Source organism: Saccoglossus kowalevskii, chromosome 6 (assembly GCF_978046115.1).
Source record: "Saccoglossus kowalevskii chromosome 6, keSacKowa6.1, whole genome shotgun sequence".
NCBI classification, from domain to species: Eukaryota; Metazoa; Hemichordata; class Enteropneusta; family Harrimaniidae; genus Saccoglossus; species Saccoglossus kowalevskii.
This window is the reverse complement of record NC_140646.1, coordinates 36968460-36987453: the sequence shown is the minus strand read 5'-3', so window position 1 is coordinate 36987453 and position 18994 is coordinate 36968460. Positions and strand designations below refer to the sequence as shown.

Sequence of the window (18994 nt, the reverse complement as noted above, 5' to 3'; positions counted from 1 at the left end):
ATAAACGAACTGATTTTTTTGTTTTTAATGAATTACACGAGAACTTTATGTTTCCCGTGGCAACGGTGTTCAGTCTACGTGTTGACTTGAAGTTTAAATCTTGTTTGCATGGCACTAAGCGACAACACGCACGTCAAACATAAACCTTGTTCGTATTGTTTCTCGTTTCCTGTGGCAAATATTTTTTTTTAAATATCCCCATGAAATGTTAAACCAGTCGCGTTCAATTTCTTCCGTTTGTCGTAATAGTCCCGGTATGATGCAATCATGTCACGTGACGATACATGTGTGTATAACATGTGTGTATACAGATATCAATATGTATTATTTTATCGTCTCTTTGGCAGTGTACATGCTCCAAGAATGCGACAAAGTCGTGACGTCATCAGTAGGTGGCAGGATTTATTCTCAGTTGTCCAGCAAGTATACCAATAATGTTGATTGCATTTTGACACTGTGGTCCCCGGAACCATGGCAACGAATCTCAATAGAAGTAAGTTTTAAATTAACACACACGAGTTGGATGTGTTGGACGTTGAATCCCAATTTTCCTAATACACACTTGTTTGTTCACAATCAGATAAGCGGAGATTTTTCACTTGAGTTTCTCTATTGATCTAATGATAACAGCGTAACTTACAAATCACTACATATTCTGTCGACATCCATCGTCTTCGGTGGGTGATAAATAAATCCTATTCAAAATACTTCGATATTGGGGTGACCAACCTATTTTTTCCGAAGATGGTGGAAATATGGCAGCCTTGCTAGTTTTAAAACCTGTTTATCACTGTGTCTTTCCATGACATGTTTGTATCACAACTGACATGATACTAACTGTTCTCTCGAATTATTTTTAAAATCAAGGGTATACTGTTGTTTTAGTGACGCCGTTTTATGGATGCATAAAACTTGGCACAACAAATATTTAAAGAAAAAAGTGTCCTAAAACAGGTTACTAAAAAAGTAACAATGTCTAAAATTAACAAAACTTAGCTCTTTTCATTCAAAATTTGTTAAAGCATGACGTTTTTCCACATACTATTGTTACTGTTATATTGGTCTATATTCTCCTTCTTTTCTAAATGGGGTTCTTGATCTGGGCTATAGGAACGATGGCCGCACGCTCAAACTTTATTCAACTCTTTGAAAACGCATATAATACATCAGTTCTTGAAGATTCTAACATATAAACCCCGCCCTCTAAAGTTACACTAGCCAATCACATGACAATGACTCATCTTATTCGAACATTTAGCCAATCAGAGTCACTTCCGTTAACATTATTCATGATTCATGACACATGATGTCACTTCTGGGATTGGTTCGTATCTATCAACTGTGACCTCGGGGATTACTTTCCGAATTATATATGATGTCAAGTAATGGTGGAAAGTTGTACAAATAATTTTGCACGTGGTAAATTACTCATTTGAAACTGTCGTTCAGATAAAATCTGTTGACCTGACAGCAAATACTAATATGCCAAACAGTATCATCAAATCACGCTAACCATAGACCTTAGAGAAGGTATATGCGCTAACACAGAGATTGTTTATAACCATCAAAATAATCTGTCACACTACTGTCATAGCAGATTGTATAGATAAGAAGTTTATTGATATACTGGTTTATTTTCCCCATTTAGTTCGACGACGTGAATTTCGAATACGATGACCGTGGCAAATGTGTTGACTTCATCAACGTATACGATGGTGGTTCTATCAACGGGCAACTTATGCAGCAAATATGCGGACGCAATTTCGAAAGGCTGGACTACGAAAGCAGCGATAACATTCTGACGTTGCGTTTAGTTACCAATAGCAATCGGGTGAATGTGGGGTTCTCTGCAGTGTTTACAACATTCAGCAATGGAACAACGTGTACGTATATGCCGAGTTATTTATGTTTATAGAATGTGAACACGTGTGTGTAGCTGTCTAGGGGGTGAGGTATAATGTATTTTGAAGAAAAGTTTGATATATAGTAACAATTTACTCACGTTACGGTGATCGATGCGTATATTGTAACGTCAATCAAAACAAGTGTCAAGAACAACAGTTGTCTAGTAGTGTTGCTCACTAAGTTTTCAAATTATTGAACAATGTTTCAGTAATTCCAAAGCGTCATAGCCGTCACGCAGCGTGCGTTCGTATTCCCGGTAAACGAACAATGTATTATATATTGAAGATAATATTTGGTAATCGTAGTCCTAAATAACTATTAAAATAGCTAGACGTTTCGAGCAATGGCTCTTTATCGATAGCATAGAAGCAAGTGTGAAAATGTGAAATGTATTATACACGCGTTGTTTTTTATTTCGCGTAGGACCCGTGTCGAACGTGACGCGGCGCGACGTCTGTGACGCTTTAAGTATATACATTTCCGTTATGTACATTTAAATGTTACTTTACGTCACCATGGTTCCATTTTCCTCTCACAGATTCTTGCAATGTTACGCATGCGTACAACTGCATGAATGGACGCTGTATACCACCGAGTCTGCAGTGCAATGGAGATAATAATTGCGGGAATAACAACGACGAATTCAATTGTTCAGGTAGGTTTGTCTGGTACCTCGACAGATAAAATACTAGTAGATTATGCACGGTCCACAATCACTGAGTGTTATTTAGTTGACCTTAAATACCAGTAAACAAATAACCAATACTGGAATTTGGTTGAATCGACGAAGACATGTAATGCCGATACTACTGATAAAGAAAAGAATTTTCTTATAAAAAGTGATGCGATTGTCGAAACAATCAAATAATAATATTAGATCCCCAATAATCACACTAAATCAAAATATACAGTAGTTATTGTGCCCTCCATGAACTGTCATGAGAAATATACTTTGATTGATATTTTAATTGCAGGTGAAGATTATGATTATGATGATAACCATGATAATGATGATGATGATGATGATGATGATGATAACGATTGTGATAATACTAATATTGCCGTTAAAGAGTATAATCTTGCCACTGCTGAGATTGTCGCAATTATTTGTGGTGGGTTTATTGGCATGGTGATCATTACAGTAGTCGTCTTTTTTGTACGTGACAAGAACCGAAAGAAATCTGGTAACACCACGCATGCGCACTCCGATCTATCCCTCCAGCCAGCAATCGAGCTCGGCCAACCAACTCAACGAGGAACAGTACCACCCGCTTACAGCGCCCTCTATCTGAACAGAGACCAGACGATGGATGTATCGATCATATCTGTATTACCGATAGAGTAGCAATTTAGAATGGAGTTATTAATGATATACTAGTAATACAATTGTGATGATATCCCGACCATTCTTCGGGTATTATCACCACTTTGTAGGCAGTTGACGCATATTTAAAAGAATATTCATATTTAATTCGAGAGTGAGTGGTCGGTAATAATAGACTGGACTATTAGTGTTTTTAAATCGTTTTTCTTTTCAAAATAAAGCGATATACTGATTTTTAGAAGTGGGATTAAAGGACAAATCACGTATTTTGTTTATAAAATGACTTTACTAGGACAGTAAGATCGGCATATCCAAGATAATTGACACAGAAAGTTCCTATACAATGGATTATTTGTTTACGGGTTTGAGGATGTATATAACATTTATTGGCCCAAGCTTGTTGAGATTTGTTTCGTTGAACTGCGTTGTCATGACAATCGTTGTTGCTATTGAGAGGTCGTGTAACATTTGTGTTAGAATAATGACACAGAATAACAGAAATCGATTCGGATATACAATAGTATATTTATTGTGATAATTGAATAAAATATGTGACTAATCTACAAAAAATACAATTACGGAATAAATAAACTGACATAACTGTCAGTCAACATCCCACAATGCAAAGCGAAATGTTGGTGCACAACCTGGAGCATCGTCCAAAATAAATCTCACTTTGACCAACTTCCTGACACAAAGGCTCATGGGACAAGGTAAGATTCTGCATGCGTGGCTGTTGATGAGTGGGTGCGTTGTGCTGATTACATATACTTTATACGGAATGTATGAAACGTGGATCACTGTCATATATGTTTACATGGTGAATCCCAACCGTCGTCGTGTTCGATAGAGGTCCCACGCGACAATGGTAATGATTTGACATTTTAGATTACTGTGCATCCACGGTGTTTCTTAGACTTGTCTGATTGTGCCAGACAAAAATAAGATAAAATGTTACTACTAAGAAAAAAATCAATTTCCCGATTTGAACGTTTCGGGTTTATTTCGCCTTCGGTTCATAGTTTTACAAATAAAGCGATATTATATATACTTCTACATGATGCTCCCTTGGTTTTGGAACGTCTAACAATTAATTGTTTGTTTGTTTGTTTGCGAGAAATTCGACCGCAATTCGATTTATAAGAAATCATAAATTCATGGTTACTGTAATATAAATATAATACATATAGTTATTTGCAGAATAACTTCACACGTACCACACAACGTTATATCGACAGTGGGGTTTTCATTAATTCTAAAAGAAGCATACCTGTCGAATCAGAACCACGCAAAGTAAAATACTATCCGTTCATTGGCCAGATTAAATGCTGCACGCGAGGAATCGTAGACGTAGGCTAGATGCATATATTAGGTATAATTTTTAGTAATCTAATTAATATACTACGATGTGTCGATTGTCACTGTGGTTGGCGTATTGAACTCCCGCGTGATCTGGTTTATAACGCGAGAGTTCAACATTAAGTAAATATTGAAGAATGACATTTAAATATAACAACATAAACACTTTTCAAGGGTTTGCCATATATGGAATCAGGGGTACTTACTTGGGGTTTGCAACAACAGTGACATGATACTAAAATCCCATCACAATCTCGCTCTCGCATAAGCGTTCCAACTCAGAAAAATGCAAATGCGCATGCCCGAGGTAACTAGGATACTGGGATGTCCAGGTGGATCAAAATAGCTGCCCACGATATGACGGATTACGAGAACTATATTTTCTGTACATTTTCGATGTATTACATTTTTCACTATGATAGTGACAAGAAAAGTTATATTTTTTATTACAAACCTTGAACATTGATATATGTCATGTCAGAAGGTCGTAGCCTCAGTCTCGCTATCTACGAGAAGAGACTTGAATGGGATCTTGACATGATGTCACCATACAGTACTATGCGAGTTGCAAACCCCAAGTAATGTATCTCTGATGGAATATAATGCGCATATAGTAATAAATAAAAAAATGTATAATATTTGTTGTACTCATTTATTGGAAAATATTTAGGAAAACATACTATACTAAAACAACTAGCCACAATAAAAATATACACGTGACACCTATCATGTCAAAATATCGCACAGTTACGAACTGCGATATGATGTTGGTTTCCTTACGGCACTGACAATCTCGTCCCACAGACATGAATTAGCCACATAACGTACCTATGACAGATATAAAAGTTTCGAAAGATGCAATTTTTACAAAGTAGTACTAGTACTATGGATATGACGCCAGGAACGGAACCGGGGACGAGGCTATCTAGAGAGTGTGTATTTTTACAAGTACATCGCCGGATTACACCATCAATTCTACATCATGTACTTTTCTGCATGTTGGGACTGGGCATTATGGGTAACGTGGCGATGCTGGGCGGGCGATGTACTATGAAGGCAGCGACTCTGGCATCGAAATGTTGCGGCAGAACAGACAGCCCAAAATGCGGATGTGAGTAAAGGTAAGCGGGCTGTGGAAAAGCTTGGGCAAGAACTCGAAGATGCGCTTGACTGATGGCGGCACGCTCGTGTAAATAAGTGCTGTGACGTGTTTCACTAGTAAAGTAAGGGAAAAAACTGGTCTTCTGTCTTGAGTATACATCCTCTTGCCTCGGCTTTGTCGTCGGGAGATTGATGATCGAAATCGGTATCTGGAAGATAAAACCATGTAATAAGTGACAAAACACGTAGTGTTTGGCTACTAGTAAAATACGACGGTCCACTCATTATACTCAACTCCGCCAACGCCTAGAAGCGATGTTAGTAATTATTAAATGCGACCACCGATTGGCCGTAAACTCGTCATTTGAGATCGCGTGATTATGGGAATTTCCTGCGTCGATTACTTCTAAATAATATACAGTGTGTGTTTTCATTGTTAATCCATCTAGGGGTACTACTGGTACTCCCTTGTTCCATTTATTGTGCACCGTCACAGACGGACAATACCCGCACTCCACTGACGCCTAGGTTGGATACTAGTACACGTAATATTATCAGGCATTCATATATATATATGCAAAATCAACATTTTAGGATGCTACATTGTGAAAATATAATACAATTCGTTCATTGGTCAATTTGAAAGTACAATTCATTCATTGGTCAGTTTGAAATTAAGATTCGTTCATTTGTCAGTTTAAAAGTACGATTCGTTCATTGGTCAGTTTGAAAGTACGATTCATTCATTGGTCAGTTTAAAAGTACGATTCGTTTATTGGTCAGTTTGAAAGTACGAATCGTCCATTGGTCAGTTTGAAAATACGATTCGTTCATTGTTCAGTTTGAAAGTATGATTCATTCATTGGTCAGTTTAAAAGTACGATTCGTTCATTGTCAGTTTAAAAGTACGATTCGTTCATTGTCAGTTTAAAAGTACGATTCGTTCATTGGTCAGTTTGAAAGTACGATTCGTTCATTGGTCAGTTTAAAAGTACGATTTGTTCATTGTCAGTTTAAAAGTATGATTCGTTCATTGGTCAGTTTGAAAGTACGATTCGTTCATTGGTCAATTTGAAAGTGCGATTCGTTCATTGGTCAGTTTGAAAGTGCGATTTGTTCATTTGTCAGTTTGAAATTACGATTCGTTCATTGGTCAGTTTGAAATTACGATTCGTTCGTTGGTCATTTTAACAGTACGATTCGTTCATTGGTCAGTTTGAAAGTACGATTCATTCATTGGTCAGTTTAAAAGTACGATTCGTTCATTGGTCAGTTTAAAGGTACGATTTGTTCATTGGTCAGTTTAAAAGTACGATTCGTTCATTGGTCAGTTTGAAAGTACGAATCGTTCATTGGTCAGTTTGAAAATACGATTCGTTCATTGTTCAGTTTGAAAGTATGATTCATTCATTGGTCAGTTTAAAAGTACGATTCGTTCATTGTCAGTTTAAAAGTACTATTCGTTCATTGTCAGTTTAAAAGTACGATTCGTTCATTGGTCACTTTGAAAGTACGATTCGTTCATTGGTCAGTTTAAAAGTACGATTTGTTCATTGTCAGTTTAAAAGTACGATTCGTTCATTGGTCAGTTTGAAAGTACGATTCGTTCATTGGTCAATTTGAAAGTGCGATTCGTTCATTGGTCAGTTTGAAAGTGCGATTTGTTCATTTGTCAGTTTGAAATTACGATTCGTTCATTGGTCAGTTTGAAATTACGATTCGTTCGTTGGTCATTTTAAAAGTACGATTCGTTCATTGGTCAGTTTGAAATTACGATTCGTTCGTTGGTCATTTTAAAAGTACGATTCGTTCATTGGTCAGTTTGAAATTACGATTTGTTCATTGGTCATTTTAAAAGTACGATTCGTTCATTGGTCAGTTTGAAAGTGCGATTCGTTCATTGGTCAGTTTGAAATTAAGATTCGTTCATTTGTCAGTTTAAAAGTACGATTCGTTCATTGGTCAGTTTGAAAGTACGATTCATTCATTGGTCAGTTTAAAAGTACGATTCGTTTATTGGTCAGTTTGAAAGTACGAATCGTCCATTGGTCAGTTTGAAAATACGATTCGTTCATTGTTCAGTTTGAAAGTATGATTCATTCATTGGTCAGTTTAAAAGTACGATTCGTTCATTGTCAGTTTAAAAGTACGATTCGTTCATTGTCAGTTTAAAAGTACGATTCGTTCATTGGTCAGTTTGAAAGTACGATTCGTTCATTGGTCAGTTTAAAAGTACGATTTGTTCATTGTCAGTTTAAAAGTATGATTCGTTCATTGGTCAGTTTGAAAGTACGATTCGTTCATTGGTCAATTTGAAAGTGCGATTCGTTCATTGGTCAGTTTGAAAGTGCGATTTGTTCATTTGTCAGTTTGAAATTACGATTCGTTCATTGGTCAGTTTGAAATTACGATTCGTTCGTTGGTCATTTTAACAGTACGATTCGTTCATTGGTCAGTTTGAAAGTACGATTCATTCATTGGTCAGTTTAAAAGTACGATTCGTTCATTGGTCAGTTTAAAGGTACGATTTGTTCATTGGTCAGTTTAAAAGTACGATTCGTTCATTGGTCAGTTTGAAAGTACGAATCGTTCATTGGTCAGTTTGAAAATACGATTCGTTCATTGTTCAGTTTGAAAGTATGATTCATTCATTGGTCAGTTTAAAAGTACGATTCGTTCATTGTCAGTTTAAAAGTACTATTCGTTCATTGTCAGTTTAAAAGTACGATTCGTTCATTGGTCACTTTGAAAGTACGATTCGTTCATTGGTCAGTTTAAAAGTACGATTTGTTCATTGTCAGTTTAAAAGTACGATTCGTTCATTGGTCAGTTTGAAAGTACGATTCGTTCATTGGTCAATTTGAAAGTGCGATTCGTTCATTGGTCAGTTTGAAAGTGCGATTTGTTCATTTGTCAGTTTGAAATTACGATTCGTTCATTGGTCAGTTTGAAATTACGATTCGTTCGTTGGTCATTTTAAAAGTACGATTCGTTCATTGGTCAGTTTGAAATTACGATTCGTTCGTTGGTCATTTTAAAAGTACGATTCGTTCATTGGTCAGTTTGAAATTACGATTTGTTCATTGGTCATTTTAAAAGTACGATTCGTTCATTGGTCAGTTTGAAAGTGCGATTCGTTCATTTCTCAGCTTAAAAGTACGATTCCTTCATTGGTCAGTTTGAAATTACGATTCGTTCATTGGTCATTTTAAAAGTACGATTTGTTCATTGGTCAGTTTGAAATTATGATTCGTTCATTGGTCAGTTTTAATGTACGACTCATTCGTTAGTCAGTTTGAAAGTACGATTCGTTCATTTGTCAGTTTGATATTACGATTCGTTCATTTGTCAGTTTAAAAGTACGATTCGTTCATTGGTCATTTTGAAAGTACGATTCGTTCATTGGTCAGTTGAAACGTACGATTCGTTCATTGGTCAGTTTAAAAGTACGATTCGTTCATTGGTCATTTTGAAAGTACGATTCGTTCATTGGTCAGTTTAAAAGTACGATTCGTTCATTTGTCAGTTTGAAAGTACGAATCGTTTATTGGTCAGTTTTAAAGTACGATTCATTCATTAGTCAGTTTGAAAGTACGATTCGTTCATTGGTCAGTTTGAAAGTACGATTCATTCATTAGTCAGTGTGAAATTACGATTCGTTCATTTGTCAGTTTTAAAGTACGATTCATTCATTAGTCAGTGTGAAATTACGATTCGTTCATTGGTCAGTTTTAAAGTACGATTCATTCATTAGTCAGTGTGAAATTACGATTCGTTCATTTGTCAGTTTTAAAGTACGATTCATTCATTAGTCAGTTTGAAAGTACGATTCATTCATTTGGATGTGGTAACCGTTCACAGAATCAGTAATGTTATTTATATATAAGCCATAAACCACTTTTCAAAGTCTTGGCATTAAACTAAGGAACCTCAATCGATGACGCATGGACAACGCTTTTCCTAAAATAAGTACGAACGTGTTTTCCTTTTTAAATCAACAAATAGTCAATATACATAAAATTAAGGTTCATAATTTACTAGTTCTCCGGGGTCACGTGTTATGTTTTTTTTCTTCTGACTTTCAAATACTTGGAATAATTTAACCAAATTTCAAAATATCACTGGCTGTGATGCGAGTTTATTCTTGATTGTACACACTATTAACCTAATAAACCGTGTAGAGTATGGCTTCAATCACACGTCTGAACATTCTTATCCCAGATACCCATTCATTATACAATCAGCGATGTGAAAAAAGCGAACGCCAGCGACAATAGTGTTACTACATTAAACCGTTCTTAACGAGATAACACAAAGCCCTGACTTCTGTGCAAAGCGGACTCGCTCACACGACATTATGGATTTTCTAATTTGTCATTGACAGAACAAACAGATGAGGTTACGACATGGGGTGCAGAATGCAATGTCTAATGTCAATATTTCTCAATGGACGACAAAGCAGTTGACAACATGCTAGAAACTCTATGCAGAACCTGCCATGACCACGTGACTGGACGTTGGCGATGTGTGAACCTTTCACGTGATCATCCGTCGAATCGACCGTCAAAGGTGGGACCCTCACAATAATACACTGCAGATCTGCTTGAAAGGAAAATGTTCTTGAATGGACCAACAAATCAATAATATTCTTATTCGTGTTTTTTTTTTATTCAGGACGACTCTCGCTCTAACAGGTGGGGAGGGACAGAACTCGTGAGCTGCCTGCCAATCAACAAGTCCGCAAGACCCGTATTTGTGTTTTCTGCTATCATTAGGTGACAATAAAGATGGATCTATCGATTTTTTCGGTGGTATAGAGTTTGTATTGAACAACAAGAGGGCTGTAACTACCCATAGTGCATTACGTCATCATAACCCACCTACGCATTACAAGACTAGATAAATGATTCAGGCGCGTGTCTAAGTAGACTTTAACTTTTAACGCACGCCTCTGTGTAAATTTGCAGAAGTGGAGGGGACGTGTGCTCGATTGCTGAATTAACTCCTCAATATATGTTAAATTAGAATACACTATAAAGACTTTCCATTGGGAGTCATCGCAGCTTGTCACTCCCTGTCTGTGACTACACGTTTTCAATCCCTATAACTGCGTTGTAACCTTCGGTATCACACAACTGCTTCATAATCATTATTAAGTTTACGCTGATATGACCGTGCATAATAACGCATAGACACTTAAGTTGTAGTCACATTCGATGTCCAATCAAGCATAGGTATAACATTTCATGGAATGGCCAAGCTAATCGACACTTTTTTTTTCAAACAACTATCGATTTTCCTGACTTTTGAACGGCGTCGAATGCGTGCGCCCTGCTGTCCCGGGTCACTAGATCCACTTAACACCCCACCTAACAAGTAAGCGCCATGAAGCCAACAGAAAGGCGAATATTGTTCATGGCATTTTTCTTCTATTATATCATTACGTCAATTTCGCAGATTACTGACGGTTTGAAGAAGGGAGGCAGGTGCGGGTCTCTCTAAATGATCGGGGTGCTGAAAGATGTGACTGATTCTGTAAGTTGTTGACAGCGAGATCGTTGGTCAACCTATGAACAGCTTTGGTTTTGGGGTGTGATTTTATTACTATTCACGTTGTATACGTTGTTCGTTGGAATGAAGACCTGCTTTTGCTTCGGTTCGTGCATGCGACTTGAAATTACTCAAAAAGATTCTCTGGGTACTAATATCTGACTAATTGTGTGAGGTCCATACAATTTATGATATATTCTGTGTCAGCTCAGTGACTAGTTTAGGATCCTAAATTTCAACCTTCAAACGTGACACCCGATGCGACGTTAATGAAACTCTAATTTATCAACTTTTCAATGAATTTTACACCCATTAGTCATTATAAAGATGTCGATGGTAACATAGTTGCCAGCCTATGGTCACATCTTTTAGTCAGTATTGGAACATTTTAATTATTAATTGCTATGGTAGAGATACACCACATCTCAAATTGTTTGATGGCCACGTGACTGGTGCGTCACCTTTTCCTATACTGGATTTAAAACACGATGCTATAATAGTTGATCAATTCCCAAAATACGTTACTGTGACACACAGGAGAATACTATTTCATGCCATGAGTGTACATAATACACCAATGAACATTGTCATGCGATGTATAACCAACTTTGTCAGTTATTATGAGTAGGGTTATAACGCTTCGGTATGCATATCCGGTATAATATGCATTGCACGTGTATAATTCATTCTCTAGTTCATGTAAGATATTGGAGAGAATACAGTTTATACAGTGGAACATTCAATTACAGGCACTGTGGATTGACTCACCTTTGGCAACGGGGCACTGGTGTCAATGTTCACGTCATTTATTTTGTCTACGTGCATTCTACACATTTTCTTGTCCCCTGTAAAATAAAAAAACATAGACTGAAAGCTGTGTGCTGATAAACATTGCATTTGAACTGATAAAGAAACAATCAAACACATCGATGTTATTTATTTGTGATCTGAGTTAAACTTTGACAACAAAAGTCAGCAACAGTTTTCATGTAGAGCACATGGGTTGGTTAACACAGGCGATTCTTTAGAATAATGTGGAAAATCGAAGTGGACCGTACACGAGAGATGTATTTCCAATAATATCTATAACCTACAGTGCAAGGCACTAATCATTGATAATAATAAATATCATAATATTGATTACAAAAACAAATAAGGAACGCGAAGGTAGATCAATGTGTCCTGTGAGCTTGCACACGTGTCAACGTTTTACAATTCTTTATGTCAATATAGCACAATGAGCGAACAATGTAATTATGTTTTCAAACACTAATGTAATGCATCCAATCCGATAGCAGTCTTTCCGCAGAGACATGTGTGTGTGGTTTTTGTTAAGTATTTCAACGGAGAAGAACCAAGTTCAATAGAGAAGAAAAGCTTGGCATGCAACTTGACAGCTACAGTGAGCACCTTTGTTTTGTTTCCATTGTGAGTGATTGAAGCAGCGATAGTGTAGAGGCATCATGAAAAGGAGCACGTCAATTAAACCGGCAATGAATGCAGCCAACGCGTTGTAAAGTAAACACGTTACTGGGCAATTAAACTCGGCGTGTATAACTCAATTATTACAAGTTACTGGCAAAGTATTAACCCTACTCCAATTTCTGGGTGATATGATACACGTCGTCAGTAGTTTTTCCCAGTAATCAATGGGACATCATCATCTTCATCATCTTCATCATCATCATCATCTTCATCATCATCATCCTCACAATATTGATTTATATATATGAAGATTATTCAAGTTTATCCACTTTATATCTAAAAAACCCGTGCAGATTTCTTTAAACTAGGAATTGTTGCTCAAAGGTTACTATATTCTGGCTACGAACAAGAACTCTGTACATCATACATTAGAGAATGACGCACAAAAACATGTTGTGATGCAACTAGATGCCAGGTTAATTCGCTGGCGCATCATTAACGCAACAGAAAATAATACACTGATATATTGATCTTAAAAAAAAACCATCTTAGTTATGCAATTTGTGATTTGGTAAAATGAAGTCGAAAAATAAGTAAATACGAAGGAAATCAGGAGCTTCACAATTTTTGTTTGTGCCTTAAGTCACCTGTACAATCATTCTTGATACCGATCTCTCGAGCAGTCAACAAGCTGACTCATCTTGATTTCGGGATTCCACTTTGACTCACGCAGAATTTCTACAAAAATAGTCTTGTTAGAGGCCTCACTGTATAGGAATCAGTCCTACCTCCTATTTCATTCCACAACGTCAATGTTACACGACGTTATTTGTCACTCTAACTTTGCAATGACACAACAAACCTGCACTTACAAAGTGGGGTCGGGGTGATGGCATACGGACAGTATTTATATGTTTTCTAACGTATATGGTGTAACAGACCAGTAATAGTCAGACTCACCTCTCTCTTGTTTGTTACTGCTCACCTCCGATTCCGACAATTTCCTCTTTCTTTTGCCAATGTCATTACCAAGTATGGTCTCTATTGTAAACGATGCGGGTTTATCGTGTGACCTCTCGCCTTGATGGTCGGTGTTTTTCTCGATGTCTCCTGAATCTTCCTGGCTCGCATCTCCGACCTGCATCGTGGTGTTGCGGAGGATGCGATTAATAGAGCTCACGCTCGGCAAATTCTCTTTGGTGCAGACACCTTCGATCAGAAGTCGTTCACGTATCTCCCATGCAAACATAGAAGAGTTCTCGTGCTTGTAGTCGGATATTCTCTCAATGACTTCTGGCGTGGAAACGCGTGGTTTGCTTCCACCGATGGCCCCTGGTAAGATGGACCCTGTCTCAGAATATCGGCTGAGTATTTTGCTCACACAGCCATGGGAGACGAGAAGTTGACGCGATATGTCACAGGGACGAAGGCCGAGGTGAGCTAGCTCGAGGATACGATGTCTGGTATGAAATGGCAATGGTCGACCATTGGCGAAAATTCCTCCTAGCTGGTTGATACCGCCTTGTCCTATCAAACAAGAAATATAGTGAATCAGTTTGACAAGTTTTTCTCTTCATTTCTATATTTTCTTTAATGATTAGCAATACTGTCAATTATCGAATACATCCTATCACCCATTTATATCACCCCGGCCACTCTCTCGGAGCACAGCACTTTGAGTTGTTTTCGCTGTATAGCCATGACTGTCTGAAAATCTGTCTATCTGTCTGCTCTGTTTCCCTGTCGGCATCATTTGAGTCAGTGGAAATATTCTATATCATCGACATCTCCAAATCATTCATTCGATTAAGACCATTTTCCTTCATACTTAATTAACATTTTTATTGCCCGTCTAATTGAATCATACTTGAATTCTGTCTGACTTTGGTACATCAATATCTCCAAATTCTGAAGTCAAATTTAGTTTCTTTACACCAACTTGAATAACCTCATTTGCATGTTAACAAGCTGTGTATTTTTACTTGCACAAAATGTTTCAAAGTAATGAAATAATTAATGAACATCTATATTACAAAAAAAACACACAGTATTTCTAAATAAATAAAAATTCACAATACTTTTGCCTGGAGTTTGTGTTATTTATCTGACGCAAACGTTCACGCGGGCATTCAGTGGGCGATCTGGCGCAGGGGTCCACATTATAAATTGTGATCTGGTACAGAGGTCCACAGTGAGTGATCTGGCGCAGGGTCAACAACAGGAACGTGGTCTGGTGCGGTGTCCACTACGGGAATGTGAACTAACGCAGGTACCACAGTGATCTGGCACAGGAGACATTACATTGAAAATATGTTTTAAGTATTTTTGCTAATTAAATTCTTATCCAAAATAAATAATAAATCGACCCACTCGATATGACACCTAACAGTAGATAATATACTGTTGGAATTGCGATAGAACATGTACAATTCGCAGTAGGTAAAATACGAACTGCAGTAGAAATCGGTTGAATTGCGATAGGTGAATTATTACGGTGGGAAATTGCATTTGAACATACACAGCTTTCATCAAAAAATATACCGTTCGATTTGCTGAAGAAACTACACTTTCTGCCGTAGAAGACGAACTACCATAGAAAATAGACGAATTTCTGTATAAAATTGAAACAATCGTGGTAACTATTAACTCAATATATTATAGTGCCAAACTTACAAACTAGAATAGACAAATTATATGTAAGTAGACTGATGAATACATTACAGATTATAGAGTATGAAATCATCAGTTGGTTAATAGCGCACTTTGTCACACATCATGACCGCCAAATGTGTGTTCGCGGCGTCCTGGTTGTCTGTCGATTCGAGGCATCATGTCGTGTAATGTATGCCACTTACAATTATCGACTCTAACATTAAAAACATCGATATGTGAAATAGAAAATATTTAACTTAAATATGCCGATAAATGTTGTTTTAATGAAATGAAAAAACAAGATGACTGATTGCTTTCCGTAGTATGTCAACCTTACATGTATGCCGAAGGAATTACCGCTCTTTTCTACAGTATATTACGATTTTTGGTAGGCAGCAGTTACCAGTAAAAGTTTTACAAGAACTTAAAGAGCAACAGTGTTGCACCGCGTCGTGTTCGACGTGCGTCCCACGCGACGTATACAACGCGTGTAAAATACGTCGCTTTTTACGCGATATTCGAACGCGCCACACGACGACTACGGCGCTTCAAGGTTTGCCGCATTCAATACCTTTCATTTTTAGTAACCCTACCCAACAACAAACACTAACAAAACCTGAAATACGGGTCATTAAACGCAACCCGCAAATACAATTCGATCCGTGTTCAATCCGAGTTAGAGTTGGTACCATTAAATAATATCGACAGTTTTTAATATTGCATCATCTTGCCGCGTCTTCGCCGCAATGTTATTATCGAGAAAAAATGTCTGACTATAGAAAATAGATATTTCGCCCTGACAAAAAAATTGACTGATCATTGAGTTCAATAATTAGAATTCCTTTGACTTGTAACATGAAAATCTGTTCCAGTTATAGAACTGAGATCAGGTAAGTTGCTAGGCTACGATCTACATGCAACCCAATGGTCTATTAGAAATAGAGATATAATTCCAAAAGAAAATTGCATCTGCCAGTTACGTCTCCAAAAGAAGTGAAGATAAATTTCATTTTCTTTTCACATGCAATGCTTGAAACACGGATAGAAACAAAAAGAAGAATCTGTACAATTTTGAGTTCAAATGATACCGTGTTTATAGTCTCTTTGCCTCGTACGCACACCGTTGCTTTCACATAAATAATTTAATAAATAAATCTGTCGAGCATGCTCTACATCTGTGCTATTAGTACTTTTTACTTTTTATTTTCGATAAAAATGATGACACCGTAATGCGCCGAAGGCATTTAAACAAACGAAATAAGAATATTTATATAATTCATTAAGAGAGGGCAATAATGCAGTGTTTGTGGTATTGTACAATTGTCGGCGAGAAGTCTTGCAATTAAAGAGCGGTGATTATAAAACAAAGCGATGAACGGCGGGGGTGAATGAATATATAATATGCGTGCTAAACATATTGAAGATGTTAAAAAAAAACAATGCAGTTTTATGACGACAATCACCTTGTCATATTAGCGAAATAAAAACGCGTGGCTCAGGTAGATTGTATAAAAGTGAAAAAAAAACAACTGTGAAACACGCGCTGAGCACGCGTCTGGATGGCTGGTTCAACTCAAGTACCGGCAATGCTACTGTGTTACACAGATTGGTTTGCGTATTGACTTTATTACTCAATGTGATCCATGCCGGAAGGCACTCTGGATTAGATCATGTGGATGATATTAGTATACGGATTCGCAAAGGCAGTTCTTACACACAAGCATAAACTCACCGCCAATTTCAACAAATTGTACTTACCTTTATGTGCCATGGTGAGTTGGGTTGATTCAAGTGAGAACGAGTCAGTAATAAAACCCCAGAAGATAGATGCTGTCAATTTGTCTTAAGAGTGTCTCGATACCGATTTTTATGATGCTCGGGATCTGTACTACTACGATGTTTTTGGGTGATTTGTTCTCATTGGTTTCTTATATAACTTTTCGACTTACTCAAACTATTTCAATCGAGGCAGGTCTGCTTACTGATGTTCGCTTTTGATTGGAAGAAACAACTGCCAAGCAACCTCGGCATTGGCTAAAGAAAGTCTTAGCATCGGGAGCCGTTATAGCGCATGCGCATGGATCATGAGAAATAACAGATGCTTGAGTGAGTATAGAACGCAGTTTGATCGATATAGTAGTTTTTTACATCCATGGTAAATTACGCGAGTAATGGTAAACAGCCCAAGAAAACATTACTTCGCTATCCTACACGGGGGGGGGGGGGGGCAGCGGACTTAGCAGTAATATCAGCATCCATCAGATTCAAACACACGCAACAGAGCACTCGGCCATTTTCAGTCATAATCTAACGTCCACATTAGCATCGAAAGTGAGCCCCACGTGAAACGATTTTTTATATCCTGACATAATTTTTGACATTTTCCGGGTCTCTAACGATTTTTGCTAGTGGCTCTCTCTGGCGCTTTCGATGATTGCTGCAGGAAGCCTATGTTCCCGATCCATATTGTCAAGAAACGTCATATACACATCATTTCGCAGCACGCCCCAACGATTTAGTCAAGTCGCTTTCACATGGTTACCATAATTCAGCGGAAAAATCTTTCAACAACTAAAAAATAACTTCTGTTTTGTTAGTAAATCGGTTCGATTCTCCCTAGAAGTGTCTCAATTAGCATGACATATGTACCGTGCGTACGATCTTTATCAATATCTTTGACAGCAACTCCTCTATATATCAATTCATTAAATAAGCACGCTATCCCACTCGAGAAGGATGTTTCCTGAACGTTTGAATGGTTCCTCTGACTGCCGTGCACAACAGACATAACCAAGTGACACTAATGTGGACATCGCTTACATCGCAAAATTCTTGTCACGCACTGCGACCGGATTCGTGGGATACGTGGGATCGAAAGTTGCTGCATCATGATGTTCTAGTGTGGGAATGGCCACATATCCACCAAATGAACTTCATTATTTCACTTAAATAAACGGTATTGTTTCGTTTTGTTTTGATCGGATCACCATTCTGCTAGAAAATCGTTAAATTTCACCATTGACAGTGACAACAGTCTTCTCCATTCCCCGTATAACGGAGACATGTATAGAAGATACCCACACGTGAGCGATTCCCAAGATAAACACAATTCAATGAATTCAAAACTTTCGTGTCAATTTAAAAATTCCAACTTCACTCTCACAGCCCTGTCTCTTTTTAATGAATTGTTCAGCAATGATAATAGTGATAATTTTTAGAACTTTAAGTAATTTTAAAAAAAAGTCCAGCTACATATTTGTTCGTAGTTTTGTATTTATTGCACTTATAATTAGGTTTAGACTGAAGTTTAATAAAATAAACTTAACGATTCTGACGCCGTTTACCGTTTTGATGTTTTCAAAAATAACATTATACGTTTTCCCCATAATCTATATTAAAATGGGAGTCATATCAACGTGGTTTTAGTCGCTATATATCGCTCGGGGTTACTACCGATCCACTGACAATAGCCCGTGGCGGTGGTCGGTGCGATCATCCTTGTTTACTCGTATGTTATACAATATCTGACATACTCATCATAACTAGATATGCAACAACGCGGTACTCGTGTTCGTGACTCTTATAGTGGTTTGCTCCGGCGTATCCACTGTGAAAATAAATTGGTGTACAACATCATACTACAATGAACACGATTATGTGAAGTCTATATCATTCCGC

At 37.4% G+C, this 18994-nt stretch overlaps 1 protein-coding gene across 1 annotated transcript; it reads right to left on the bottom strand.

Annotated features, from left to right (window-relative positions):
* Positions 1–5226: 5226 nt before the first annotated feature.
* Positions 5227–17087, bottom strand: LOC100378536 (paired box protein Pax-2a-like). Its single transcript, XM_006821789.3, has 4 exons — positions 17075–17087; positions 13625–14191; positions 12008–12084; positions 5227–5898 (listed from the first exon to the last, which is right to left on the bottom strand). Exons 1-4 carry the CDS (start codon positions 17085–17087, stop codon positions 5569–5571), a joined length of 987 nt encoding a protein of 328 aa, XP_006821852.1. The 3' UTR covers positions 5227–5568.
* Positions 17088–18994: the final 1907 nt, after the last annotated feature.

Bases quoted from the DNA above. Each gene is read 5' to 3' on its own strand.
- LOC100378536 (XM_006821789.3), bottom strand. The intron at 12,085-13,624 runs GTGAGTCTGACT...TTTATTTTACAG, and splicing joins CAGTAACAAACAAGAGAGAG to GGGACAAGAAAATGTGTAGA. The intron at 5,899-12,007 runs GTGAGTCAATCC...TTTATCTTCCAG, and splicing joins CCAGTGCCCCGTTGCCAAAG to ATACCGATTTCGATCATCAA.